The sequence below is a fragment of the Simochromis diagramma genome, unplaced genomic scaffold (genome assembly GCF_900408965.1).
Source record: "Simochromis diagramma unplaced genomic scaffold, fSimDia1.1 OVJJ01000348.1, whole genome shotgun sequence".
Lineage (NCBI taxonomy): Eukaryota > Metazoa > Chordata > Actinopteri > Cichliformes > Cichlidae > Simochromis > Simochromis diagramma.
The window spans coordinates 3,118,925-3,145,931 of NW_024386755.1; the positions used below are offsets into that span (position 1 = coordinate 3,118,925).

Genomic DNA, 27,007 nt, shown 5'->3' on the forward strand with positions numbered 1-27,007 from the left:
TAGAGACCAGCCGTGGCCAATCAGAGCGCTCCAATGTTATACATGTGCACTGTTTCACAATATATTAAGAAATATACTGTGGGGGCTTGTTTGGACAAGGACTGAACAGCTGGTCATTATGTAGCTCTCACTGTGAAACAAAAACAGTGTCATAAAGAGGACAGCACAACCCAGACTGTCCAGCTGTGATCTGTGGAGGAAAAAATGTTCTGCATCTGCATTAAAGGTGTCAGTGGGCTACGGTAAACTAGGAAACTTCTGAAAAGCCTCGTGAGGTGTGTGTGCTTATGTAAGCCACAAATTGCCCATAAATCCACCAGAATATGAGGTGACACTCTGTTTACGTTCAGCTTCGTGCCAAATGCAGGATTCCTTGAACTACAGGAGAGGAGGGTCTACATGGTCCAGAGGAAAAAGCTCCTCTGAGGAGGGCAAATAACACCAGGGGAGTATTCTCAGTGGGCGACACCTGCTGGCTGCCTCAAACCATGACAGCGCAGTGCAGAGATTATACAGACAGTTAAACCACTGAAAACGTGCTTCTCAAAGGTTCAGCGGGAAACCTAGTGTTTACTATAGCACAGATCTCTAAACTGTTTGACAGCAGAATCACATAATCAGCACTCACGTGATCAGTGGAGCCATTTAAAGGAGTCTGTTGAATCAGATTCAAACAAATTACCATGAGATAACGGTCTTGATGCACGTTCAATTCCAAAAAGTTGATTATGTTAATCTGGACATAGCATTTTCAGTGGGACTCAGATAGCTCCATTCCTATTTCATCCTCCCCACAACAACAGACACTTTGGAGATGGAGATCACTGCTTTTGTGACATGTTAGGTATTTTGTAGCACTGACACAACCATTCCTGATCTTTTGAGGAGGTAATTTGGATCAGATTGGACTCCTGCATGTGGTTCTATCCCCACATGGTTTAAATGAAGAATATGATATGAGCCGTTGTGGTTCTGACGTCTCACTGCCTGCAGTGCAGTTTGTGCATGAAAACAGTTTTCTGATGCTATCAGTTTGATCTGTATTTTATAAAACATCCAACTTGGATTTTTTTTTAATTAGTTAATGATTGATACAACAGGGTGAACTTGAGCAGCTGCACAGCATATACACTTACACCATGAAGTATAGGGAGGTGTTTGACAGTTTTTATAAGCTTTGTTGTTTCCTGTCAATATAACAATACTGTCACGGCTGCCGAGGTGAGCCGTGTGGAATTGGAAGAAGGACCCAAGATGCAGGCAGTGGATGAGATACCGGTGGTTTTATTTACAGAGGTGTAGTGGCAAACAAAGAGTGGGGCATAACAAATAACTAAAGACACCTAAACTGGGAGAACTAAAAATAACAGACCTGGGAGCATATGACAACGGGATGAGAAGCAGAGAGACGCAGACGAGGAACAGGACACCGTAGAACACAGGGTAACAGACTGACACGGAGTTACACAGACGAACCGGCAACAGGCAGGAGAACACACAGGGCTTAAATACACACACCAGTAATCAGGGGATGAGAGACAGGAGGGCAACACAGCTGGGAGGAATCTGGGCTGACGGGACAGGGGAAACGTAAACTGATCACACTCACATACGACACGGACCTTCACAATAAAACAGGAAACTCAGACACATGGAACCAGACAAGACATTGAACTAAACAGACAGATTCACAAACAGATGGGGAGACACCATAGACAGACGGATACAGACGCAGACTCAGAGGCAGATCGAAAATAACACAGAACTTAAACAATCATCATCTAGAAAATGATAACAAACTAAAAGCGCTGGGTCACCGACCCAGGACCATGACAAATACAACTTGTTACTGTTCCATCATTTTGATGTTTAATTTGATTTCTTATTTTTAACAGATTTAAAAAAAAAATTAAAATAGGCCTGTAATGACAGTTTTTACCTCTATACTACTTTTGTTGGACTCTAATGGAGTAGTTTTCCATGTTTCAACATTGAAAACGATCCTTATTAATCATATACCGAGGCCTGGTGCGGTTCCTCGGTTCATCCACTGAACACTGAAAGTAGTAATTTCGGTTCATGTTACTTTAAGCTAACTTTCTCCTGATTGGCTGTCCCTCGCAAAGAGAAAGTTTGAATGGCAGGTGGGTGGAGCATTTGCCTCACATGGGTCATTTGTGCACATAGTGACCTGTTTATCTGAAACACGCTGTATAAACACTCACCAATCAGTTTGCTTATCACCTAAACCTTTTACACTCACTGATCACTGTATCGACCGCTCTTTAACATAAATATCTAATCAGCCAATCACATGGCAACAACTCAATGTATTTGGTCGTGGACACATGTCAAACCAACCTGCTGATGCTCAAACTAGTCATCAGAAAGAGGAGAGGATGTGATTTAAGTGACTTGATTTTTGATTGTTGGTGCCAGTGAGGCTGGTTTGAGTATTTCAAAAATGGATCTACTGAGATATCCCCACACAAGCATCTCTACTGTTTACAGGGCGACCGTGGCTCAGGGGGTTGGGAATCGCATCTGTAACCGGAAGGTCGCCGGTTCGATCCCTGGACTCTCTGTCCTGGTCGTTGTGTCCTTGGGCAAGACACTTTACCCTACTTGCCTACTGGTGTTGGCCAGAGGGGCCAATGGTGCGATATGGCAGCCTCGCTTCTGTCAGTCTGCCCCAGGGCAGCTGTGGCTACAACTGTAGCTGTCTCCACCTGTGTGTGAGAGTGAATGAATAGTGATATTGTAAAGTGCTTTGGGTGCCTTGAAAAGCGCTATATAAATCCAATCCATTATTGATTTTTGATTGTTGGTGCCAGTGAGGCTGGTTTGAGTATTTCAAAAATGGATCTACTGAGATATCCCCACACAACCATCTCTACTGTTTACAGAGAGAATATCCAGCATTGATGCCAAAGGTCAGAGTAGACTAGTATCTGCTCAAAGCAGTGTGACCAAAGGAAATAACCACTCATTTAAATCAACATATGCAGAAGAGCATCTGTGAATGTACAACATGTCTAAACTTGAAGCAGATGGGCTACAGCAGCAGAAGAACACACTGGGTACCACTCCTTCCAGCTAGAATAGGAAACAAACTACAACTCACCAAATCACACAGCAAAAGACTGGAAAAACATGGATGTGGTCTGATGAGTCTCGATTTCTGCTGCCACATTTGGGTGGTAGGGTCATAATTTAGTGTAGGCAACATGAAACCATGGATCCATCCTGCCTTGTATCAATGGTTCAGGCTGCAGGTGGCGGCCTAATGGTGTGGAGGCTATTTTCTTGGCACACTTTAGGCCCTTAGTACATCCTGAACACTGCTTAAACGTCACAGCCTACCTGAGTGTTCTTGCGGAGCATGTCCATCCCTTCATGATCAGTGTAGCATTTTCTGATGGCTGCTTCCAGCAGGATAACACATCATGCCACAAAGCCATCTGTGAGGAAAGTTTCCAGCACCTTGCTGAATCGAAGCCACGAAGAATTAAAAAGAGCTTTGAAGACAAAAGGGGTCCAACTCAGGTCTAGCACCTAATAAAGTGGCAGATGAGGGTTTATTATATGGATTAGCATAACCGGTTCACTTTAAGCGTTTCGTGTTTAGTTTCAGTTGCTAATCGTTTATAAATATGAATGTTTTCAGGTATCTTAAAAAAATAATAAATTACAATCTTGGTTACACTCCCTAACTCTGAGATTTGCACTTGGTCTTATTCACATTGTAAACCAAGGCAAGGCAAGGCAAGGCAAGGCAAGGCAAGGCAAGGCAAGTTTATTTGTATAGCACAATTCAACAACAAGGTGATTCAAAGTGCTTTACAGAGACATTAGAAACAAGAACAAATAAAAAGCATGATTTAAAATTGATTAAAACAAGCAAATAAACTAACTAACTAATTAACAAACAAACAAACAAACAAACAACAGTATATAAAATCAAAACAGATAAAATCAGAACAGTAGATAAAATCAGTAGTTAAATGTAAGTTTTGAAATTTAAGCTTAAAGTGTGGATTTGGTGCTTTATTCAAATGCAGCTGAGAACAGGTGAGTCTTCAACCTGGATTTAAATAAACTGAGTGTTTCAGCTGATCTGAGGCTTTCTGGGAGTTTGTTCCAGATATAAGGAGCATAAAAGCTGAATGCAGCTTCTCCGTGTCTGGTTCTGACTCTGGGAACTGATAAAAGACCGGATCCAGATGACCTGAGGGATCTGGATGGTTCATACTGGGTCAGGAGGTCATTGATGTATTTTGGTCCTAAACCATTCAGAGCTTTATAGGCCAGCATCAGAACTTTAAAGTCTATCCTCTGACGGACAGGCAGCCAGTGTAAGGACCTCAGAGCTGGACTGATGTGGTCCACTTTTTTGGTCTTAGTGAGGACTCGAGCAGCAGAGTTCTGAATGAGCTGTAGTTGTCTGACTGATTTTTTAGGTAGACCTGTAAAGATGCTGTTACAGTAATCAAGCCTACTAAAGATGAATGCATGGACTAGTTTTTCCAGGTCCTGTTGAGACATCAGATCTTTTATCCTTGATATATTCTTGAGGTGATAGTAAGCTGACTTTGTTATTGTCTTAATGTGTTTTTCTAAGTTTAGGTCTGCATCCATCACTACACCCAAATTTCTCGCCTGGTTTGTGGTTTTTAGATGTATAGATTGAAGTTCTCTGGTGACCTGTAATCGTTTTTCTTTGGCGCCAAAGACTATTACCTCAGTTTTGTTTTTGTTTAGCTGGAGAAAATTGTGGCACAACCAGTCATTGATTTCCTCAATGCATTTGCCAAGAGCCTGTACAGGGCCTCGGTCTCCTGGTGACATTGTGATATATATTTGTGTGTCATCTGCATAGCTGTGATAGTTTATTTTGTTGTTGTTTATAATCTGTGCCAGTGGGAGCATGTAGATGTTAAACAGAAGGGGTCCCAAGATGGAACCTTGGGGAACTCCACATGTGATACTTGTCTGCTCAGATGTGAAGTTACCTATTGATACAAAGTATTTCCTGTTTTCTAAGTATGTTTTGAACCAGTTTAGTACAGTTCCTGAAAGACCTGTCCAGTTCTCCAGTCGTTTGAGTAATATGTTGTGGTCAACTGTATCAAATGCTGCACTGAGATCCAGTAAAACTAGGACTGACATTTTTCCACTGTCTGTATTCAGACATATGTCATTAAACACTTTGGTCAGAGCGGTTTCAGTGCTGTGGTTCTGTCTAAAACCTGACTGGAAGGCATCGTAGCAATTATTCTGTTTTAAGAAGTAATTGAGCTGTTGAGAAACTGCTTTTTCAATGATCTTACTTAAAAACGGGAGATTTGAGATCGGCCTGTAGTTGTTCATTTGTGTCTTGTCAAGATTGTCCTTTTTCAGTATAGGTTTGATTACAGCAGTTTTTAGTGATTCTGGAAACACACCTGATAATAAAGAAAAGTTGACGATCTGTAATAGGTCTGACTCTATAGTCTTTGAGACCTTTTTGAAAAAACTTGTTGGCAGGACATCTAAACAGCAGGAGGAGGAGTTCAGTTGACCTAAGATGTCCTCCAGGTCTTTGCTGTTAATAGGTTGAAACTGTTTCATGGTGTTTAAACAGTTTTTTGGTGGGCACAGTACATATCCTGGATCTGCTGTTGATGTACCAATTGCTTGTCTAATTTTTTGGATTTTTTCAGTGAAGAATTTGGCAAAGTCATTGCAGGCCATGGTCGAATGAAGTTCAGCTGCCACTGACACAGGAGGGTTTGTTAGCCTGTCAACTGTAGAAAATAAGACCCGAGCATTATGGCTGTTTTTAGTGATGATGTCAGAGAAGTAGGACCTCCTTGCATTCCTCAGTTGTAAATTATAATTGTGAAGTTTCTCTTTATAAATGCCATAATGAACCTGGAGGTTTGTTTTTCTCCATCTGCGCTCAGCTTTCCTACACTCTCTTTTTTCATTTTTCACCAGTGTGGTTTCTCCATGGAGACTTTTTCCTTCCAGAGATAACCTTCACCTTAATGGGAGCAATAGTGTCCATTACATTTAACATGTTAGCATTGAAGCTATTGACGAGCTCATTGACTGACCCTCTGGGCAGGTCAGGTGTTAATGGGAAGACCTGGTTAAAAATTGCACTACTGTGTTCAGTTATACACCGTTTTGTGATCACTGTTGTTGATATATTTGTGTGGGCTGAGATTTTACTTTCAAAGAAAACACAGTAATGATCAGACAGGCCCACATCAGACACAGTAACCTTTGAAATGCTCAGGCCTTTGGAGATCAGTAGGTCAAGAGTGTGTCCTCTATTATGTGTGGCCTCTGTTACATGCCGAGTCAGCCCAAAGTTGCCCAGAGTGTTACTCAGGTCTTTAGTCCCTTTGTCCTGAGGGTTGTCCACATGAATGTTAAAATCCCCAGCAATAATTACACAGTCAAAATCAACACAGATCACAGACAGCAGTTCACTGAGGTCATTAAAAAAGTCTGTGCAGTATTTGGGAGGCCTGTAAACATTAAGAAACACAACTTTGGATGGGGCCTTCAGCTGTAAAGCCACATATTCAAAAGACTGAAAACTTCCAGGAGATAGCTGCTTACATTGAAATGATTCATTAAATAAGACAGCAACCCCTCCTCCTCTCCTGCTCGCCCTGACCTCACTGATAAAACTGTAGTTAGGAGGGGTCGTCTCGATGAGAACAGCTCCACTGTTACTTTGGTCCAACCAAGTTTCAGTTAAAAACATAAAATCAAGGCTGTGCTCAGTGATTAAATCATTAATTAAAAATGTTTTCCCAGCTAGAGATCTAATGTTTAATAAAGCCAACTTAAGTGTTTTAGAGGTATTACTTGTCCCCTCGTGTTTGGGAGCAGTCTGTGGCACACAAGGTATGTTTACTATGTTTAAAGATCTTTTAGAGTGCAGCTCTCTGTGGAAAAAACCAACCTGGAAAATATTAGAAAAAAACCCAGAACACATCAGCAGGCATTTCTGGACCCTGCTAAAGGAGGGTTGCATGTTGTTGCCATTTTATTAACTCTGGGCTACTTAACAACCCCTTTGGAAAAAAGGATAGGTCACACACACATAAAAAGCAACACCCAGCAGACACAGCCAGTTTGTTTTTAATTTTCAAATTTATTCATTCTTCAAATTCTATGTCATGGTTTAGTGTGTTGGCAGAATTCTACATTGGTTTGGTGGATACAGTAACTCAGGAGTGATAACAAGAGTGTATCTGTGAATCAACAGACAGACTTGGTTTGAATAAAGCTTATACACAGAGAGGAAACATCTCCAGGCAGGCTAACAGAGGTCTTCCTCTTCCCAGACACGTCTTATATTGCTATACTAACAAAGGCACATGGACAAGTTTGGGTTAACAAACACCAAAAAGCTTCTTCTCCCCAAAACGTTTCACATCATCAAACCTCGTTTGGCTTGAGTCGCTCATTTAAAACACAACAAAAATGGACATTTACATCTCCAACAACATTTAGTACGACACCATAACGTCATATTAATCATACAACACATAATCACTAGAAATCAACAGGGCCTTTGGCTAATGCACACAGCAGCAGCAGCACTCAGAGACAAAGTTCTGACATCAAGTGGAAACATTTTGGAGCTGCTCTCAAAAGTTTTCCAGAGCAAAACCTTTCCCCCATCTTTGGTCTCAGCTGCAGGCTTCAGGGAGAATCAGAGGTAAGACAGGGCTAAACAGAAATGTCTGAACTGGACTACAGGATGTGTTACACCTGAACAACTTCTGCTGTGACAGTTGGCATCAGATGGCATTTTCTTGGCCTTTCAGATGGTGTCCTGCTCTGAGAAGTCTACTTTTGTTGTCACATATGAGTGAATGAACATCATGAGGCTACAGCGAGGAAACTGTTAGCTTGATTATAATTGCAAAGAAAAGAGTTAGCCTTCCAATAGGCTATATTGGAGATATAAAGCTCAGAGTTACATTCTGTCTTCATTAACGATTACAAAACCAAATGTGTAGGAGGGCTTTAACAAACAAGATTTCCTGGAAATTTCCCATAAATCAAACCAAAGTCTTTCCCACAAACCGGGCCATTATTCTCTCCTAAATCAAGCTGGATGTAGCTACATATTTACAATTAAGACATGAGACTCTTGTCAATTCAATCTTCTCATCAATTAATAGCATCTTTTGGCCTTTTAACATAGCCCAATATTAAAGTACAATCATTGCTGAACCAAATACAGCTTTAAAATTTAGTCTCACAGGGCTAAAGTTATTATTATTATTATTATTTTTAAAAGCCAAAATGCTGTTAGCTGTCAGACTGGTGAAAGCCTATTTAGGTGTAGCAACACCTGGTTAGTTGAGTGTAACAGGCAGTGTGGAGGGTGGAGCGGAGGGCAGACATAGTGATGGAGGGACTCTGTGGTGGTGAACAATTGGTGTGTGCTGTACATGCTGCTGCTGCTGGTGTTAATCCAACGTTCACTGAGAGGATGGCAGGTTCCCATCTGCACTTAACTCGACTCATTGGAGCGTCATGGTTCTCACACGGCGGTGAAGAGCTGCAAAACTGTTGTAAATAAAGTCAGAGAGAAAGGCACAAGCACCTAGCATCAAGGCAAACCACTGCTGCACCCTCACTTCTCTCTCCCTGTCTTTCTCTTGCCTTTACCACAAACCCGTCTCACTTACTTTGTTCTTTTCTTGCAGCATTTAAGGAACATGCTGCTGCGATTCTCTCACAATTACCTCTCTTCTTACTCAAACACTGTACAAATAAAGATTTTGAAGAGTATTCAGTAGTAAATTGAACTCTTTAAGGTATTTTCAGCCACATCTGACACTAAAAAGTTTTTTTTGGCCTCAAATCTTTACTGAATGTTCGAAAAGTTCCTGTTCCTCCTCGTCAAACCTCCCAGCATCTGTCCTACATGCTGTCAAACCTTGTTCTTAACACTCCGCAACAAGATACAGCTTTAATAACTCGCCCAGTTAACGAAGCAGTGTCAGGCAGACAAAGGAGCAAAATAAAAATAAAAAAGTAAACAGGGAAAAAAAAAAAAAGAGGCAACAGCTGACCCTGACTTTGATCCACAACAGCCCCCTTCATCTCACTGTCTTCTATTCTAACACTTTCCTTATTGTTTTCTTGGTCATGTTCCCATATAAAGCACAATAAACAGCTGGTGCAAGAAAATTGCACCAAATATATTTGTTATCCCTTGGCCTCATATATAAAATCAGAATATTTAAACAGCATTAAACAGTATTAATCCCAAAAATATTATCTATAAACATAAATATATCAATTAGTTTAGCTGGATTTTTATTGTTTTTTGTTTAAATCGGAAACACATGCCACCCATCTAGTGACAGTTTGCATCTGATTGGCTTAAGCAGAGTGGAGTCTGCAGTCATGTGATTGGTGGATGGCAGAGGTCAGGAGGACATGGGTCCTGGTGTGTGTGGTCAGAGTGGCCATCATCTGGAGTTCAGCCTGGGAGCCGTCTGAAAGGGAGCCGGAGGAGAAACGTTTCACCTTAACTCAGAAACTACTGTGTACTGCTTTACACCAAAATCTTTATTCACAGCAGTTGAACAGCATACAACAACAGTCAGGATCAGCAAATCGATTCAAATCAGTCAGCAAAGCTGTTCCTGTAGTAACTAGCAACATTTTTCTCTTTGAGGAACAAAAACACTAGAACTGAATAAGCTAAAAGGCTCGGAGAGGTTTTTCTATTTTGCATCTATATGACATCACTGAGAGCGGGGCATGGTCTACGGTGCCACTGCAGGGGAGGTGGACACACCTGAGCAGCAGCTGCAATCACGCCTCTCTGGCTTTAAAGTCTGTACTGGCTCCTGTCAGTGTTATTGTTGGTATGTTGAGCTGTAGCTGTGGTTTGTACAGCAACCGTGTGTGTGATAGTAATAAAGAATGCTGAAAAGCATTAAGATGTGGACCAGTCTGCCGTGTGTTTACTACAACCTAATATGGTCATCTCACGCACACTGCTCTGGCTTTGAACACAGATGCTCCACCCACCCACTGTTGGGCAGGTGGTCGGGCAACCAATTAAAAGAAAGCTGGTTCAAATGTTTTTTTTAGAACTGTGAATGATGTGTAGATACACCCTTTGAAGCTGCACCAGCACTCATTAATGCAGACTGAAAAACGAGTATACAACAAAGTGACCCCCCCCCCCCAAACATCTGTAAACACTTTGCTGACAAAAACATAGAACTGATAATGATGCAGAAGATGATAAAGTACACTTACCACAGACAAGTGTCCATTCTTAGCTTTGGCCACCAGCAGTTCTGATCCAGGTGTGAAATCTATTATCCCCTCCTTTCCCTGACCCATTGTAAACTTTATACTGGGGAAGCAACAGAGGGGCAGTGAGAATCATGAAGGAACTCATAAAGTACTCCAGAATGATTAACATGAAAGGAGCCTGAGATTACCAGTGCAGACCGTGCACAGCTTTGTGGGGAACAGTGTGTGTGTTTCTGCCTCTCACCTGCCCTGGTTGATGTTGATGGTGTTGATTTTGTCAGCGCAGATGGCGATCTTGGTCAGGGTCTCGATCACATGGTCGCTCTGCAGAACCACATCTCCCTGCGAGGAAACACAAGCAGACGCAAATTAGTTTTTTCTGTGGGACTTTTTTTTCTTCTTCAAAACAGCAGCAAAGCAGTTAGGTGTCCTCATCTTCACCTTTTGCTTGTTGTCCTCACTGGGCACGTGCAGAACAAACACGCCATCGCTAAGAGAGCTGACGGAGATGCCTGCAAACACAGCACAACAATTAGTGGCTGTTTTCTTTTCAAAATGTCAATCACTATTCCAAATCATGTGACAAACACCCGCTAAAAGACAAGAAGACACGAGAAGCGTCTGTCTGTTTTTGACCTCTGACCTTTCAGAGCGCCGTAGTCAATGCGCTGCTTGAGCTTGCCCTCCTCTGCAATAACGGCACTGTTGGCAGTGAGCAGCAGCTGCCGGGGGCGGGGCTTGTAGCCCCTCCTGTCGTACTTGGTGACCGGCACTGCATACTGGGGACAAAAGCGCAGGAAGATCAGTACATGCTGATGCTGAGCTTGTAGTTAAAACTGTCTAAAGCTTCACTAACCTTCATCTTCTCATTGCCCAGAGCCTGCACAACTTTGGGGTTAATGTTCTCGCCATCTGAATAAGAGCAGACGCGTTCACTGATCTGAAAGCATTTGTAGCTCGTTGGCTGCAGAGTGAGCAATGGCTTACCGAGTCTGGTGCTGACAAACAGCTTGGGCACGCTCTGTGGGTAGTTGTCCTTCTTGTCTTTGAAGATCTCGCTGGCAATCATCTTCTGCTCCATCTATTCAAAGGCGAGAGTGATGTGAATGAAGCAAGCAGCAAACCAGAAAACTTACAGTGTGATAGAGAGCGCGGGACAGTCATCACCTGATGTTTCCACTCAGGACTGATCTTCTTGCAGTAACTCCACACCATGTTCTGCATGCACATCTTACGCAAATGCACAGACGCCTACAGACACACAGAGGTTTCACATTACTTGACTACTGGCTTCAATTTTCACTCATTTTCTATATGAGAAGGTCCTACCAGACAGAACATTTACATGAACATTTTTCAGTCAAATCTGAATTCTGACCTCAGTGAGAGCAGCTGGAGGAGTGGGCCAGCTCTTGTCCAGGACATTTTTGGGCAGGTTCTTGCAGAGGTTCATGAGGAAAGAGTAGCGCACATAATCCAGGAAATACTCGTTCTCTGGACAGCGCTCCTTGTGACGGTAGATGAAGCCTTTGATGAACCTGATGGAGAGACAAGAAAGGAGCTGGAATCATCAAAAACCAGCAACATAAAGTTTCTTCACAGTAATCCTAAGGGAAACATTAGAATGAAACAGCACCTTTATTTTTTATTTTTTTTAAAGAACTCATTGGAACTTTCATAGCTTTCAGAATGTAATGATTTGTTTTTTCCAATTCATTTACTTCATTGTCTCCCTGACAATTATTCTGAATTTTGTTTCACTTTACTTAAATGATTATTATTAGGACTGATCCTCAAAGCAAGTCTGTTGAGTAAAACACGAAATCTGACCGTTAGTAATTAAGGCAAATGAGGTAAGGTAATAAGGTTGTAATTAAATATGTTTAAATGAAACCAAACAGAGCTTCCCATACTTTACATTTCACAGTCACGCGTAAGCACAATCCTTTGGCAATACTAAAGTGCCAAAAAGCTGCAGTTCCTCTAATCTCCACTTGAGGTTGCTCCAATGGTCCACAGCCTTTGACACAAAAACTTGGTCTCTATAGATAAACGTTTTCATTAAAGTATGGCACCATCTACTGGTTGGATCCGGTATAATCTGTACCTGCGGATTGTATTTGCTGCCTGTCGTCTGCGCTGGGCCCTTCTTCTGGCCAGGATCCCCCTCCACCATGCCTGGACTGCAATAGCTGCCAGATACAGCAAATTCACATAAATAAATGGTTCAGATTTACTGTAAATATGAGATACACATGTATCTCGTGTATAAACTTTATATAAACCTCCCTACCTGAGTTTCTGAGCTTCTGGTATTTGCACTTCTGGCTGTAGCCTTTCCACCCCGCCTGCAGCTTGGTGGCTGTGTGGGGACAGAGACAACAAGCTCAAACCTGCAGCACATTGTCTCTCAGCAATATAACGGCATTGATGCGTCAGATCGAGACTTGCCAACTCTTACCGAGACTGTGTTTCCTGGTCTCCAGTGCATCCTCTGTAGCAAACAAGGTCTTTGGGAAGCGAATGAAGATTTTGGATCTAAGTGGTTATGAAAGACATGGAATTACAGACACGATAAAGAAAGTCAAAATATGGGACAGTGCTTCTTATTCTACAGGATCTGTGACAGCTGCCAGATATGACAGATTAGTTTTGACATCTTCATCAGACAGTGCGGCTGACCTGCCCATTTTGTACTCCTCAGGCTTGTATCCCAAGTGTTTGACCAATGTGGAAACTCCATCTGACAGCTTCCCATCCCAGTTAGGCCACGTGCCTGGACACAGGGACTTGTATCTAAACATAAAAAGAAAAAAAACAAAGTAATCATTTGAATTAAATCAAAAACTAAAAGGGTCTGGCTGTTTATAAGACAGCAGGTTAGCCAGCTATTTCTATAGTTTCTATTTGGAGGCCAGCCTTTATTTGTTTGTCTCACCTCTGCCTGATCATTATCAGAGACCCGCTTTTTAACAGATAAAGACATACAGGTAAATAAATGTCTCAGGCGAGCACAAACCAGTCAGAGAAATAATGTGCAATATGTAAGCTTTGTTTGATTTATCTGTAGTAAGACTGCCAAATGATCCCTTGTTCCAGCCTCTGACCTGTGAGGATTTAGTGCTTTTGCCTAACGTCACAGGAAGTAACAAGGAATTTTCTGTTTCCCCTTTTTTGCTTCAGGAAACTTCTTTTTTTCAACCTTTATTCCAAATTTAAAGTTAGCAATGATAGCAGAAGGTGACTTAAGACACTTTGGCTTAAAAGGCCACTCACCTGAGAGAAGAATAATAGCTCTACACCAGCATGGGTTTACTGTCATTCAAATCGAGTTTAAATACTGGGAATAGTCACTGTTGAGCAGCTTTGAACTTTTTCTCTTGTTTTGCTGCCAATGACTTGGGGTATGAGGAGGAGGTATTTGAGACTTTTGGTAGGTGTTAAAAGCTACTATAGTGTACTGAGGTATCCAATGGAATGCAAAGCTCAATACTACGTTGTTCCATAGTTATGAACGAATCTAAATATTTTTACTTAATAATGTTCAATGAATTACTAAAACTAATGTGTTTCTATGTGAGAATCTTTGTGACCGATAGCTGCGATGACACCAGCAGATGTTGTGGAGACATGTTAGCGGTGGCAGATCACCTCTGCAGGAACACCTCGTAGCGGCGTCTGTAGGCAAAGCCTGCCCTCCTCACCCGCAGATTCTCCATTAGTCCCAGATACTTGACCTGGTGACGGATCAATACTTCATCAAATCGACCTGTGACGGAGAGCAGAGGGAGAGCAGGCTCAGTGAGAAAAATGTGAAAGGCAGCAGAGCAAAATGAACCAGAGAAAACCAGTAAATGCTAAGCAGCAGGAGTGGGAGTGACACAGGACAAAGAAAGAGTGTGAAACCAACAAAAGGCCAACTGTGGAGAGAAACAAAGGGCTGGTCCGATATACTGACGACCACACGGAGAGGTCCACTGCAGCTACTGATGGAGCAGAAAAAAACAAAACAAACAAACAAACAAAAAAACAACAACAACCCCAAATCCAACCTGCTTTGGTCAGAATTTTTGAAATATCAGAATGAATGTGAGGTTTGTGGGGAAATTATTATCTTGTTGAAGCTCCTTTTACTAAAAGTATTGCATAAAGCTGACATTGACCCTCTGAAAAATACTAACACTCATAGCAATCTGAATCGAGCTGACAACAAAAAACAACTTTATTACAGGAATATTTTATTTTGAAAATCTGAATTTATATAGTGTGAAACATTAACAGAGACAAATAAAGCACAAAATTAAAACTTACTACATGCACTTGAAACATTTTCATGCTGTTGAAATCTAAATTTATGAACTACACCTAAATGTAAGCTTTGCAATTGGAAAACAGTATTAGCACAGGTCTCCACCAAAACAACAGGCTTCTTTGTAAATGTCCAGTAAAGTCACTGGTTTTGTTTGAACAGATTAAAGAGAGTAGAAAGCTCACATCTGTCAACTGTTTTTATTATCATCACTTAGAGTGGTGATGGCAGCTGGTAGTAATAACAGCAAAAATACCATCATTTTGTTGTAGGGGGTAATAATATGTGAGAGAGGGTCGGGCGTATGCAGGTACACACAAACAGACATAAATGCTCCCAATTTACTCAACATCTGACACCTATGTGTCACCTCACTGTCTTCCTCGCTTTCCTGGCCTCACACTTATACTCTTTGTTGTGCCCTGGATTTATTATTTATATTGTGTTTGTGAGGAAAGTATTGTTCCATAGTTAGATTTTGCATTGGAAAAAAAGCAAAGACTAGAAGGAAAAACTGATGATGGATATGTCTGTGAAGGTTCATCGTAGTCTAAGGAGCTTGGAAAGAAAAGCGTCTGGACCTCTCATCCGAGAAGCTTCTTCAGTTCAGAACTGAACTGAACAGATGAGAGGTGAAACGTCTTCAAGCAACTTAAAGAAGTCCAGACGCTTTTCTTTCCAAGCTCCTTAGACTGATGATGGATATGAGATCATTATGAAATCGTGATCCACTAGCTGACACCGAATGAGGCGAACAATCGATTCAAACATTTAACAACAACATTTGAAAGAATGCCCTCTATCGTGTTCTGCACTACATTAACAGAAAAAGGACTTGAAATCATACCTGACTGCTTGGAGTCATTGGGCTTGATACAGCGCACGTACGACGGCTCCTTGGACATCAGGATCTCCATGAGTTTCGCCAGACTGGCTTTGAACTGGGTGGCTGCCTGGAGGGGCAGACACAGAAATATGATGAATGAGAGGTGGTTAGCAGGGGATAGAGAGATGAAGGCAAGAGGACGCTGGGTGGCAAATGGAGCAAAGACTTAAAAAGATAAAAAGTGACGAGGAGAAGAGCAAACTGAAGCCTGCTGACAGAGAGGATGAGCTAAGAAGAGCAACGTAAGCAGGGGGCGGCGATGTGACGGCAAGCCCAGCTGACACTGAACACTGGGCCCAGTGTGGAGTACTGGGACTCTTAACCCGCCAGCCTGTGACAGGTCCTGTGTGAGTGAGCGTGCATGGAGGACATACAAGTGTCAGGGAATTCCTCAGTGAGTGGGTAGCCACAGAGAATCCCCATCAGACCGCCCACTCAGCACTGGAGTGGGGAAACACACCACTGTTTGTTTTGCTGTGGGAAAGTATGCTGGGACGCAAACAAGGAAAAACACGGCAGACCTCAGGAAACCTCAGAAATTGAAGCAGGGAGGCACAGATGGACACTGAGGTATCTCACCGTATCAGGACGCTTCTTGTCACTCAGCTCTTCCCTGTTAAAGCACTGCGTCAGGATCTTGTTCTCTGACATACACATGACCTGCAGACACACACACGCAGGGTACGTTTAGCCTGAACGTCAACTCTGGGAAAGAAAATGGTTCGCTTAAACTCTGTCTCACCTCTTTTAGGTTCCTGAAGAGCAGGTCGTTGTTCTTGTCCAAAAATCCTGAAAGGAGAAAGAGTCAGATGTGAAAATGCAATACCTCACATTAACACTCATCACTGGCCCACTGCTCTGACTTTCTCTTCTTCAAATGTGTGAGAGAAAAAAATCCAGATTCTCTGATTATTTCTTGGTCTTCCTTCAAAGGGAAAAACTCCCAATGCAGCAAGCGAGCTAAAACAATAATAATACTAATAAAAAAAAAATCAAACAAACAGTGGTACATTTTCAATTTAGACAGACTGAAGACTTTTCTAATACTGAATTTGATTTTATACCACACTAAATAAAAATTTTATTTTCTGATTTTCCAGCTGTAACAAGTTCAATTGAGGATCTTTCAAAGTGGTCTTAAAGCGGATCTATGTGACTTTTCCTCATTTCCTTTCATATATGACCCTGTTACAATGTAATGTAATGTAAATGCTCATTTTAACCACGACAAACAGCTCAAGATCAGTGTAGGTACAAGTAGTCACTGAAACTTAGGGTTCAGGCTGATGCTTCTTTCTACTCTTGGCTCAGCGTTACATTATTCAAAGTGGATACCTCTAATATGGTCAGGCCCCAGCCAACTGCTATTCAAATACTTTGTTAGTGAGGGGCATCCAGTCACAAGAACGTTGTCTTGTTTCAGTCAGACGTTAAATTAAAAGGCTGCATGAAGTCCTGGGATAAGCAAATACGTAAGGATAATTTTGGACTGTGAATTATGCAAAGTTACTGAATTAAAGTTTAAAAATATGAACAGAATAGGTTACCTTTAACAGCTTGCTTAATAGCAAATAAAGCCGATATATTTAGAGTTGTATCCAAATGTACTTACTACTACAGGTTAATTTGACGGATAACGTAACTACTAACTGTATGCTTTCTCTGTTAAGGTGAGCCTTCCAAATTGGTGAATTAACCTTTTTCAAGCAAGGTTCATAAGAAGTAAGCAGGATTTTCATAAGAAGTACTTTCACACAGTGCATTTGTGGCTAACTAGCTTGTTGCTTCTGAAATGTTGACCCAGGGCAACATTAAGAATAAGGGTTCAAAATTGCTACTTATTATGTTTGAATGTCAAGAAGATGGTCAGAAACTGGATTATTTATATAACTTTATAAAAAATCCGTCACATCACTGCTACAAACAAACTGTGCAAGAACAGGCCTGATGTATGTGATTTTGTTATGTGAAGTATTAGAGTTTCTGTAACTCTGCTCAGAGCTTTTACCATTTACTGGGAGTATTATCAAACAGTACTGGTATTTAGTACTGGAAAGGAGTCTGACATGCCTGACTGCTTTGCCAAATTCACCACAATAACAAACATGCAACGGCACGAGGTCATGCTGTCCTTGGCTGTTTTTTTCCACTTAGAAAAAAGAAGCACTACTTTGATGTTGACACTGTTCACAGCAGTACACTCTCACATCAACACAACCACACACATATACATACATATATATATATATATAAATACACACACACCGTTGACATTGTAGTTAACCTCCCCAGCATAATGCAGCAGTCTGAATTCATCACGGCCCATTACCTTCCGGGTCTTTGCATCTGCCAGTTTGTGACTGCAGGGAAGAACACAAACAAACAACGTGGATTTACCAGGAAATAAACTGGATACATTTAATAGTTCAAAGTCTGACAAGCTGAACTTTATGTGAGATCACACTGTATAAGCTGTGGATGAGAAGAGAGAATATCAAACTAACGTGACAAAGTGTGCGTGTCCGCCCACGGTGTCCTCCAGCTTCTCTAGGAAGGTCAAGTCACTGGCATCTCCGGGCCTCAGACACTCCTCATCCTGTGACACATGAACAGAGAGGTCAAATATTGTGACTACAAACTCTCAGAGTTTGGCTGTCACACTTGCCTGTTGTGTCCTGTGTATTAAAGGTCAGGTACAAAAGGTCTTGTTCACTTGTCTAACAAAAGGTGTAATTTTCACTGAGGTAAGCAGGAACATCTCCCTTTCACATTTTAAAATCATAACTTTCCTCTTAATCTTTGGGTATATGTTTAATTTTCCCCCTAAAATGTCTCTAAACACAAAAAATAAGTTTGATTCATTCATACAGTAACATATCTAAATATAGATGATACATGGTGAGCTTCTTTATAGCAGTCACTGAACAGCCAACACTGGACCCACAGTGCGCAGTGGTTAGCAGCGCTCGCCTTGCAGGAAGAGGTTTGTGGTTTGAATCTGCTGTTGTCTGAGGAGCTTGCAGACTGAAGTGTTCTGTCACTTTTCAACCAAATTCACCACATCTTTGTTTGTTTTTTCCCCCAATTTTACATTTTTAGTTTTTGCTTCGACTGTCACTCTCAGGCCTACGCACTAAATAAGAAGCTGGAGACAAAAGTCTATGTGCTTGTCTATGCATGGATTATTCCTGTTTGTCTGATATGTTCCACTAAAGACTATTCTTTTTAATATGCTTACCCATACATTCTTTAAATATTTCTGCTTCTAGACCACATAAGCAATAAGTGAGAGGGACTAGCATATCTCCTCACCAGAATGGAGATGATGCCTTTAAACTTCTCCTCCACCAGGTCACAGATTATCTTGTTGTTGAAGTACTGCACTGGCTCCCACTGGAAATGCACAAAACTTATGGTTAGAGATCATTAAGAGAAAAAAAATGACATTGATTGCTGAGCAGCTCAACGATCTGCTGCACAGATAGGAAAAAGAAATCATTAATAGATTTTTTTTCTCATTAAAATCTGAGCTGCCACCAGAAATTGATAAGACCAAGACACAAAACAACTTGAAAGCACAAGAATCAAAATCACAGTGCACCCCAGGCTGAGTGTGGTGGTTGCAGGTCCTGTTACCTGTTAGCACAGTCAAACTATTTCCACTGAGACGGCAGAGAGAGAGAGCGAGAGAGGGCAGCCTACAGCTCTGATATCAGATAAGAATGGACTCTTTGAGAAGAGAATCCAAGCTTCTCCCACAACTTGTTTGCTCTCTGACCACATAGACCATTACATTAGAATGAAAACAAGATGCTCTTGTTCTGAAGGGCCAAACAAAATCAAAATTCAATGAATATAAATGAGGAGAATAAGAGTAAGTGAGGAGAACAGTCAGCATCTTGAAACATCTTTCAGTGCAGAGCTGTTTTGACATGTAATCTTCTTAAGAGGTTGAAATTTTTAATCTGTAAATAAAAGGCCCCCACCTCCCTCACCTCCACCAATAAGAGGGCTTCATTTCTAATGGGTCTGCATCTTCTAAAAATATGTGCACTTTCTCTAAATTACTTTGAGTTTAGACTCTGAGGGGAAAAAGCAGAACAGTGAATTCAATTATCGGCTTTACTTTGGAAAACTGCAGACACAATTGCATTAGGAGCTCTTTGCAGAGCCTGAACTCTCACTGACCCACTGATGAAAACAAACTGTGGAAAAAGTAAATAAGAAATCTTTAAAGCATGAGCAGAGCGGTGCACAGAGCAGGGAAACCCCTGCACAAAATTTTTAAAAAAAGAGAAAAAAAAATTCTACATGTACATTTGCTGCAGCTGAAGAAGCAAACAGCAGGTGTTTTTACATATGGAAAAGGTCCACGGCCATCACTGTCTAAGCTTTCTGAAACCAGACCTGAGGAACACATGGTACTTTTAATGGGAAACTACATATGACAACAGGTCGATCACAGCAGGTGTATGGGCACTGAGACAGAGAGGAGTGTCTGACCGTGATGCCTTCGGCCTCGTACTCGTCCTGCTCCGACTTCAGGGTGAGCTCGATGAAGAGCTGCTGCAGCTTCTCGTTACAATAGTTGATGCAGAACTGCTCAAAGCTGACACATGCAACAAACGAGACAGATAAGACAAAGCAAGGAGACCTGTTGATTCTAGTTTATTATGTCACACTGTTCACAGAGTAGACGACAATGGAAGTGGAACACATCCAAATGAGTTCATCTAAGTTTTTTAGCACAGGGGAAAAGGATTCATTGGCTAATTTGGGGGTAGTTGTACCTGTTGTGCTGGAAGACCTCAAAGCCATAGATATCCAGCAGACCAATGACTCTGTAATTCTTGGAAGAGTCGCCCTGTTAGAAAAAACAAACAAAAAACGCATTTGTAATATACAGGAAAAGGAAAGTCCCAGCATACAATAAACACCAAAAGATTGAAATCATAACACTTTAAATATTTGAAAATCAACTCGTTGAGGGAAGCGGCATTTCATCATCTAAAAAAAAACTGCTGTTATGCTGCTCAGAACAATACTACCAATGAGGTTGAGCAATACAGTAAATCAGACCAGTGCTAGCATTTATATAATAACTGGATTGAATAATATTCTGCAGAAATAAAACATTAAGATTGATAACTGCCATGGCATTAATGTACTGAGAGGTTGGAAAAGAATTTGTAAAGTAATGAATTTAGAGGAAGACTCTAAACTTAATTTAAAACCAAGTATGTTAGCTACTCTCTTTCACTGGCTAAAAAAAAAAAAAAAAAAACAAGAAAAAAATAAAGACTGGTTCAGGCAAACGTTTGCTGGAAGTAAGCCAGACGTCTACCTCTTGTTTTCTGCACTATAATAAGTTTGTTTTTAAGCCTCGAGATTTAAAGGTAATGGTTCATATTAGATGGATTAATTCTTGAGGATAAAAGAATTAAAGAAAATATAAAAGTTAAATTTATGGAAATAGAAAACAAGCTAAAACTGGTATAGTTTCTGTTCTTTCTTTCTTTTTTGAAAATGGGATTATTTCACGTAACGGGTGTGATAATATAAAAAAAAGTGTATATTCATGACAAATGTGAAACTATAGAAATAAGAAATGCACTCAATGTATATGAACATGTGCAGCGTCCAGCATGTATGACGGCCGTTATTAGTGCGCTTTTTGATATGGCTTGAAACTTTGTCTATACATTTTTAATTTTTGGTACAGTTAAACTAAGGGTAGCTTTATAAATTTATCAATAAACACATTTTATTAAGGAAAATCACAGGTTAAGATTTAAACTTTAAAGCTTCATGGTCTTCGTTGAAACATTTTGGTCAAAAAACAAGAACAAAAACAGATTTTATAAATTCTTTTAATTTGAATCTATTTGTGTTCAAGTTGTTACCAGTAAGGTACTACAGGACATGATACAAGACTGTGCCCACAAGGTGGAGCTGTGCCGTAACAATACAGGGACACTGATGTGCTCTGTGCTACAGTAATCAGTGTGACAGATGTAGTAACTGACTCCAGGTTAAACAGAAAAGTACGGTGAACTGAAAACATTATCAACTGTATGTGTGCGTGTGTATACCGTGTATGTCAGCGACGCGTTGATCTTGTTAACTAGCCAGGTGAAGGTGCGTCCATACACGGCTTTGGCTAAAGCGTCCCGGGCTGACGATGCCTGCTCGAGGTTCAGCGGGCTCATCAGCTGATGATGAAACACACAGAGAGACAGGAAGGTGAGAGACAAGTGCAGACAAGCAAAGACTGACTAAACCAGAGTTACACGGGGCTCAGCGGGGACAGTTAGACAAATCACTGTATTAGAGCAGACATTACACACACAGGAAGGCTTTGTAAACAAATGCTTATCGCACAATGAGAGTGTGTATCCAAACCCACCTCCTCTCCCTTTGCAATGATCTTCTTGTGTGTGAGCGCCTCCGTCAGCACCGACACATTCACTCCTAACAACTGGAAAAAAGCACGGCAGCGTTAGGAAGCTACACGGTGACACACACAGACATCATGCTGGTCGGCAGTGACGCACTGCTCTGGTATCTGCACATTAGGTCTGACTCCTGGTCTAACTGGAAGACTAAAGGCATGAATGAGAGCCTTCTCTGTGGAAAGTAATGATAGGATCATATCGCATGCTTGACAAATTAAAGAGCGGGGCCCATATTTCCACAAAGTCAGCTCTAACCTGCCAGCAGAAGTGAGGGCAGTTTCTTTTTTTCTGGGCAATACCCGATTAGAAAACATTTAGTAAGCAGCAGAAATATAGTTGTGAGAAACACTAAATTCAGACACAACTTAGACAATAATACTGAATTCAACTCTACATGTTAGGAACATGTAGAGTCTGAAAAAGTCACTTGGATGGGTGACGAAACGTTTCTCGCACTGAGAACGCTACGTCCAGATGAACAGAATCAGCCTTTTGGGGCAAAAGGTGAACTTTGACCTTTTATAACCAAAATCTCGCCTTGTGTGAAAATGTTCCCTCATTATGCACGTGAACGTTATATGGCATAAAATGTTTTGACAGATCGCCGTTACCAAACCAGCTCATCTCAGTCCAAATCAACCTTTTTCCCAGAATGTTTTCAAACCCCCAAAAAGCAGCACTAACAAAGTGAGACGGACGTGTTACAGTGACTTTTAACCTTTGACCCCATAACACAAAACAAAACAACGCTGAATCTAAGTTAAGGTTTATGTTAAATTTAAACATAAGAAGAAGGGACAGATGAATGGTCTGGAAGCAGACTGCATTCAGCCTTGACTGCTGCCTGTGTGGAGGCACAAGCAGTTATCAAGTGAATAGGACAGTTTGAATAGCTATTAACGTTCTTGGCAGACTGCTGAAAATTATTACCTAAAGCAGCTCAATACATGTTTGTCAAAGTTTGCTTGAAGTGAAAAGAAATGTGCAATTTGTCTGCCTCATACAGGATACCTTATATGTGACACTCAATCCTTCTGTTTTCACTTTTCTTCTGCTTTCCATGAGGGACTTGTCTGAAAACTAAAAGCCCTGTTGCTTTTATGTGACGCTGAGCGTGTTCGTGATCCTAACATCGTCTTACCCTGGCCAGGTACTTTATCTGTATGTCAGAAGTGATGCAGGCATTGCTGTCTTCTCCGCCGTACTGCACATTGCCAAGATGGAGAACGCTGGCGATTATGTTCAGCAGCTCCTACGCAGAGACGGAGGGAACAGGAGTGAGAAAAAAGGAGAAGAACAAAGGGTTGTGGCGTGATAAGATTAACCTGAAGTTACTACCGAGGCTATCTTTTAGAGACTGATACGAGCTGCTTTGATTAAAGTTAAGATCCGGAGAGAACAGGAATCCAAGTATCAAACCAGAGCTGCACACACACACTCTCACACCTGTTCTTCACTTTATGAGCAGTGTGGGATCTCAAAGAGCTTTGGAGGCGAGCCCAGGCTCACGAACATGTAGGAAGACTCCCACGCTGAGCTCAAGAAACATCTCACTTTAGAATAACAGACACACACACACACACACACACACACACACTCTCAGCAACAAACGCCCACAGAGTAGCAGAAACAACCCCCTCAGGCACACACAGTTCAGTGTTTGCAGCACAGCCTGTAGTAAAAACAGTTTCATGGGCATTAATGCACACTGGATTATCCATGCTAAACTTATATGTTCCCACAAAACTAAATACATGCCAGCGTGGCCTTTGTCCTCACCTCCACCTCGTTCTCACTGAAGCCAATCACAGTCAAGGCTTTCCTCACTACCTTCCAGTCACTGCGATCGTTGATGGAGCTCACTTTGGGACAGTTTCCCTGTGGAAAGAAGAAAAACATGTGAACGACCTAAAGCACTTTAAACATGCTGCTTATTTACAGTCAGTTTTAGCTTTTCATCCCCTTTATTAAATATGTCCAGCAAACCCTACAAAGCAGCTAATGTGCAAATTGCTGTTTACAGGTAAAGTAAACACCTACTTATATGTGAGCTAAACACCTATTTAGACAAACACAAATGTGAGGTGCTCTGCTCGGTAGCTGCTGGGAGGGGGAGAGTTCAGCTAGTGCCTTAAAGGCAGACCGCTCCCCTGAGGACCCCTCCGCACCTTGTACCGTGAGGCTATTAGCCAAACTCCCATTAGGACAAGCACACAGTGCAGGCCAGTGGTTTCTGGCAGGTCACAGAGAGAGAGAGTGAATCTTTACAAATCAGTTATTCATCAGCAATGTTTCTCTTCCCATCCAATTGTGAGAAAGCAGTTCCTCCTGAGCAGGCAGCATGCTGCAGTCTTATTAGCTAAACCAAACACTTCTATTTTATGATTAATAGCAACCACACACACACACACACAGGCAGCTGCTTTTACGCATTTTCACATAGGAGGAGCTGCATAGCAATTTTTCTGATGGACTCTTTTTGACTGTAGTTTCCAAAAAGACCAAGTTAGAATACATGAATGGACAGCGCTAACACTGCTAACACTGCTAACACTAAGGATTATGATCACATCCATGATGATAAGATGCTCAATAAAAACTCAGATGAGCTGCACCACAAACACGAGTTCAGGTACTACGTTCTTACTTTGATCAGGTACTGGTACTGCTGCGGGTTCCTCTCCAGGCCCAGGTGTCTGAGAAGGTCTTCCTCTCCCCCTTCGATCAACTGGTAGAAAATGTGGAAGTTTCTCTCCCCGTGGTTCTGGTGGACCACACGCGACTTCTCCAGCAGATAGTTGATGATGTGACCTCCCACTGGGGCTCCCTGCCGACGGAACAAAGGCCAGAGAGGGAGGGGGGACGAAGGGGAGGAGGCGGAGAGGGTGAGGCTGGGGTACTGAGGTGTGATTTGGGGTTGATATTAACATGCAGGTTCCATGGGGATTTTCATATTTTTCATATTTTATGTTTCTTTTAAAAATAATGCATTAATTGATTCTCATGCTCGAGTGTCGAAATACAGCAGCTACATTTGAGATTCTACTTGCTGCACTGCTTAAAGTAGCTGTCAGTATAAATCACCGTGCTGTGCTCACCTTGAAGTCAAACTGAATGTCCATGTACTTGCCAAAGCGGCTCGAGTTGTCATTACGCAACGTCTTGGCATTGCCGAAAGCCTGGAAGGAGGACAGAGTGGAGTGGGATAAGGAGCAGAGCGATGATTGATAGATTAAAGAGGTAGAGATAACAGAAAAATGGAGAGAACAAGTGTGATAAGGACGGGTTGACAGACGAGGAAAAAGCAGGAAAGGAAGGAGAAAGCCGCAGCCATTAGACTCCCTGCGGTGTCTGTCTAGGACAGTAGCACAGATTACAGGGTACAGGGCATGCACACACACTTAAAGACATCTGGAACACATCTGGCTGAGACATAGAGACACCTAAACAAGCGCTCATGAAAGCTCCGGTGCTCGTGGACCGCCTTCATCCTCCAAAATAAAGGTTTTTATCTAAACACACCATCATTAATTAAGTTATTCAAAATTAAGAAAAAACATTTTTGGCCATTATTTTTAGCCAAAATGGCACAATGTCTCACCTCGAGCACAGGATTGGACTGCAGCAGGCGGTCCTTCACCGTCTGCACCTGCTCGCTGGCTGGACAGGTGACAGCATAGTACTGCAGGATCTTCTTGGACGCCTCAGTCTTCCCGGCACCGCTCTCCCCTGAGATCAGAATGCACTGGTCCTTCCCCTCCGTCCTCATGGAGCGGTATGAGTTGTCTGCCACTGCATAGCTGGAGGAGTGGAGCAGAAATAAATTCATCATGACTGTAAATTACAGTTTCAATAGTTATGATTACCAATGACAAATACTTTTAAAGACCATTTTACTCTTAAAAAAAAAAAAAAAAAAAAAAGAGGGCAGATCAAGAGGTGAAATGCAAATAAAATTAAACACATGATTACTGTTCAGTCATGATGATGAAAAAAAATGCTGTGCTGGGATAACTTGGAAAACTTGCGTTAGGAATGTGACATATGACAGCGCCTCATGGCATGTGAGCATGGAAAGATAGCAGACTACCCGTGTGAAGCAGAAAGGCCAGAGTGGAAAACAGCCTGTTTCACTTACAGTATAGCCTGTCAGCCCTGTGCTGCTATCACCACTGCCATGTTGTTTCAGCTTATTTGGAAATATTAAGAAAACAGCCCCGTGACACTAGCTACATCATTTTGTATGCATACGTTGAGTTATACTGTAGAGGTCAGCTTCAGGTCAGAGGAATTCCCTCTCTCTGGTACCATCATTTGCTTACTTTTCTTTCCACAACTCTTTGCCAAAGCACATCTTTCTTTCCACTCAGGGGCCAAGAAAACATTTACCCACATGCTCGAGTGTTTAAGGTGAGAGAGTTGGGAGAAAAAAGAAAAAACTAGCAGTGGTTACAGCAGAGAGAGAAAGCTCGCCAAATGTTTCGATGATGCCACTGGGAGCCTTTATAATGCTCGGCATTGTTTCTCTGACCATTTCTGTGGCAACCTTTCAAACAAACTTTAACTCATACAAGGACAGACAGGCTTTCACAGCATTATAAGCTAGTTGACTCTGCAAGATTGGCACTTAGAGAAAATATTCCCACATGCTCTGCGGCAATATTTGGAACGCCGTTATGTCATCGACAGGAAAAAACCTCACAAAGCTTCAACAAATTCCCTCTTTTAGGCTGTAGGAGCAAAAACATGACCACAGTAAACATACTGTCCACCATGAATGGTGCAGTCAGTGTTTCAGAAATGTGATTCACCTAACAGCACGGAATCCTCCCCCCAAGCTTTCACTCAAAGATATTATTTATATAATCCAGGATTTACAGACAGGCACACAAACATAGGCCTTTCACATCACAGGAGCAAAGATGAGCAAAACACTATTTGTTATGATGGTAGGCCATGGGCTACTTAAGAGTCAGTCATAAAGTTAACACCTCATTCCGACAGCACCGTCCATGTCATAATAGTTGAAACAACAAAGCCAACAACAAACCATGGTACAGT

At 41.7% G+C, this 27,007-nt stretch overlaps 1 protein-coding gene across 4 annotated transcripts in view; it reads right to left on the reverse strand.

Moving 5' to 3' along the window:
- Nucleotides 1-7,133: 7,133 nt before the first annotated feature.
- Nucleotides 7,134-27,007, reverse strand: part of LOC120729737 (unconventional myosin-Ic-like) — a 61,869-nt gene continuing 41,995 nt past the window's right edge. For all 4 annotated transcript variants that reach the window (XM_040025586.1, XM_040025577.1, XM_040025606.1 and 1 more), the window contains 29 exons: nucleotides 25,548-25,746; nucleotides 25,045-25,125; nucleotides 24,594-24,773; nucleotides 23,726-23,824; nucleotides 23,088-23,198; nucleotides 21,898-21,969; nucleotides 21,584-21,703; nucleotides 20,282-20,355; nucleotides 19,995-20,100; nucleotides 18,804-18,884; nucleotides 17,996-18,087; nucleotides 17,757-17,851; nucleotides 16,234-16,280; nucleotides 16,071-16,151; nucleotides 15,453-15,558; nucleotides 13,948-14,065; nucleotides 12,979-13,092; nucleotides 12,758-12,834; nucleotides 12,590-12,658; nucleotides 12,404-12,488; nucleotides 11,675-11,834; nucleotides 11,464-11,547; nucleotides 11,284-11,377; nucleotides 11,153-11,208; nucleotides 10,940-11,075; nucleotides 10,738-10,808; nucleotides 10,541-10,638; nucleotides 10,297-10,396; nucleotides 7,134-9,521 (listed from right to left, as the gene is read on the reverse strand). In XM_040025586.1, coding sequence (XP_039881520.1) covers nucleotides 9,495-9,521; nucleotides 10,297-10,396; nucleotides 10,541-10,638; nucleotides 10,738-10,808; nucleotides 10,940-11,075; nucleotides 11,153-11,208; nucleotides 11,284-11,377; nucleotides 11,464-11,547; nucleotides 11,675-11,834; nucleotides 12,404-12,488; nucleotides 12,590-12,658; nucleotides 12,758-12,834; nucleotides 12,979-13,092; nucleotides 13,948-14,065; nucleotides 15,453-15,558; nucleotides 16,071-16,151; nucleotides 16,234-16,280; nucleotides 17,757-17,851; nucleotides 17,996-18,087; nucleotides 18,804-18,884; nucleotides 19,995-20,100; nucleotides 20,282-20,355; nucleotides 21,584-21,703; nucleotides 21,898-21,969; nucleotides 23,088-23,198; nucleotides 23,726-23,824; nucleotides 24,594-24,773; nucleotides 25,045-25,125; nucleotides 25,548-25,746 — 2,833 coding nt within the window. In that variant the 3' untranslated portion in view covers nucleotides 7,134-9,494. The remainder of the gene's footprint in view (nucleotides 9,522-10,296; nucleotides 10,397-10,540; nucleotides 10,639-10,737; nucleotides 10,809-10,939; nucleotides 11,076-11,152; nucleotides 11,209-11,283; nucleotides 11,378-11,463; nucleotides 11,548-11,674; nucleotides 11,835-12,403; nucleotides 12,489-12,589; nucleotides 12,659-12,757; nucleotides 12,835-12,978; nucleotides 13,093-13,947; nucleotides 14,066-15,452; nucleotides 15,559-16,070; nucleotides 16,152-16,233; nucleotides 16,281-17,756; nucleotides 17,852-17,995; nucleotides 18,088-18,803; nucleotides 18,885-19,994; nucleotides 20,101-20,281; nucleotides 20,356-21,583; nucleotides 21,704-21,897; nucleotides 21,970-23,087; nucleotides 23,199-23,725; nucleotides 23,825-24,593; nucleotides 24,774-25,044; nucleotides 25,126-25,547; nucleotides 25,747-27,007) is intronic.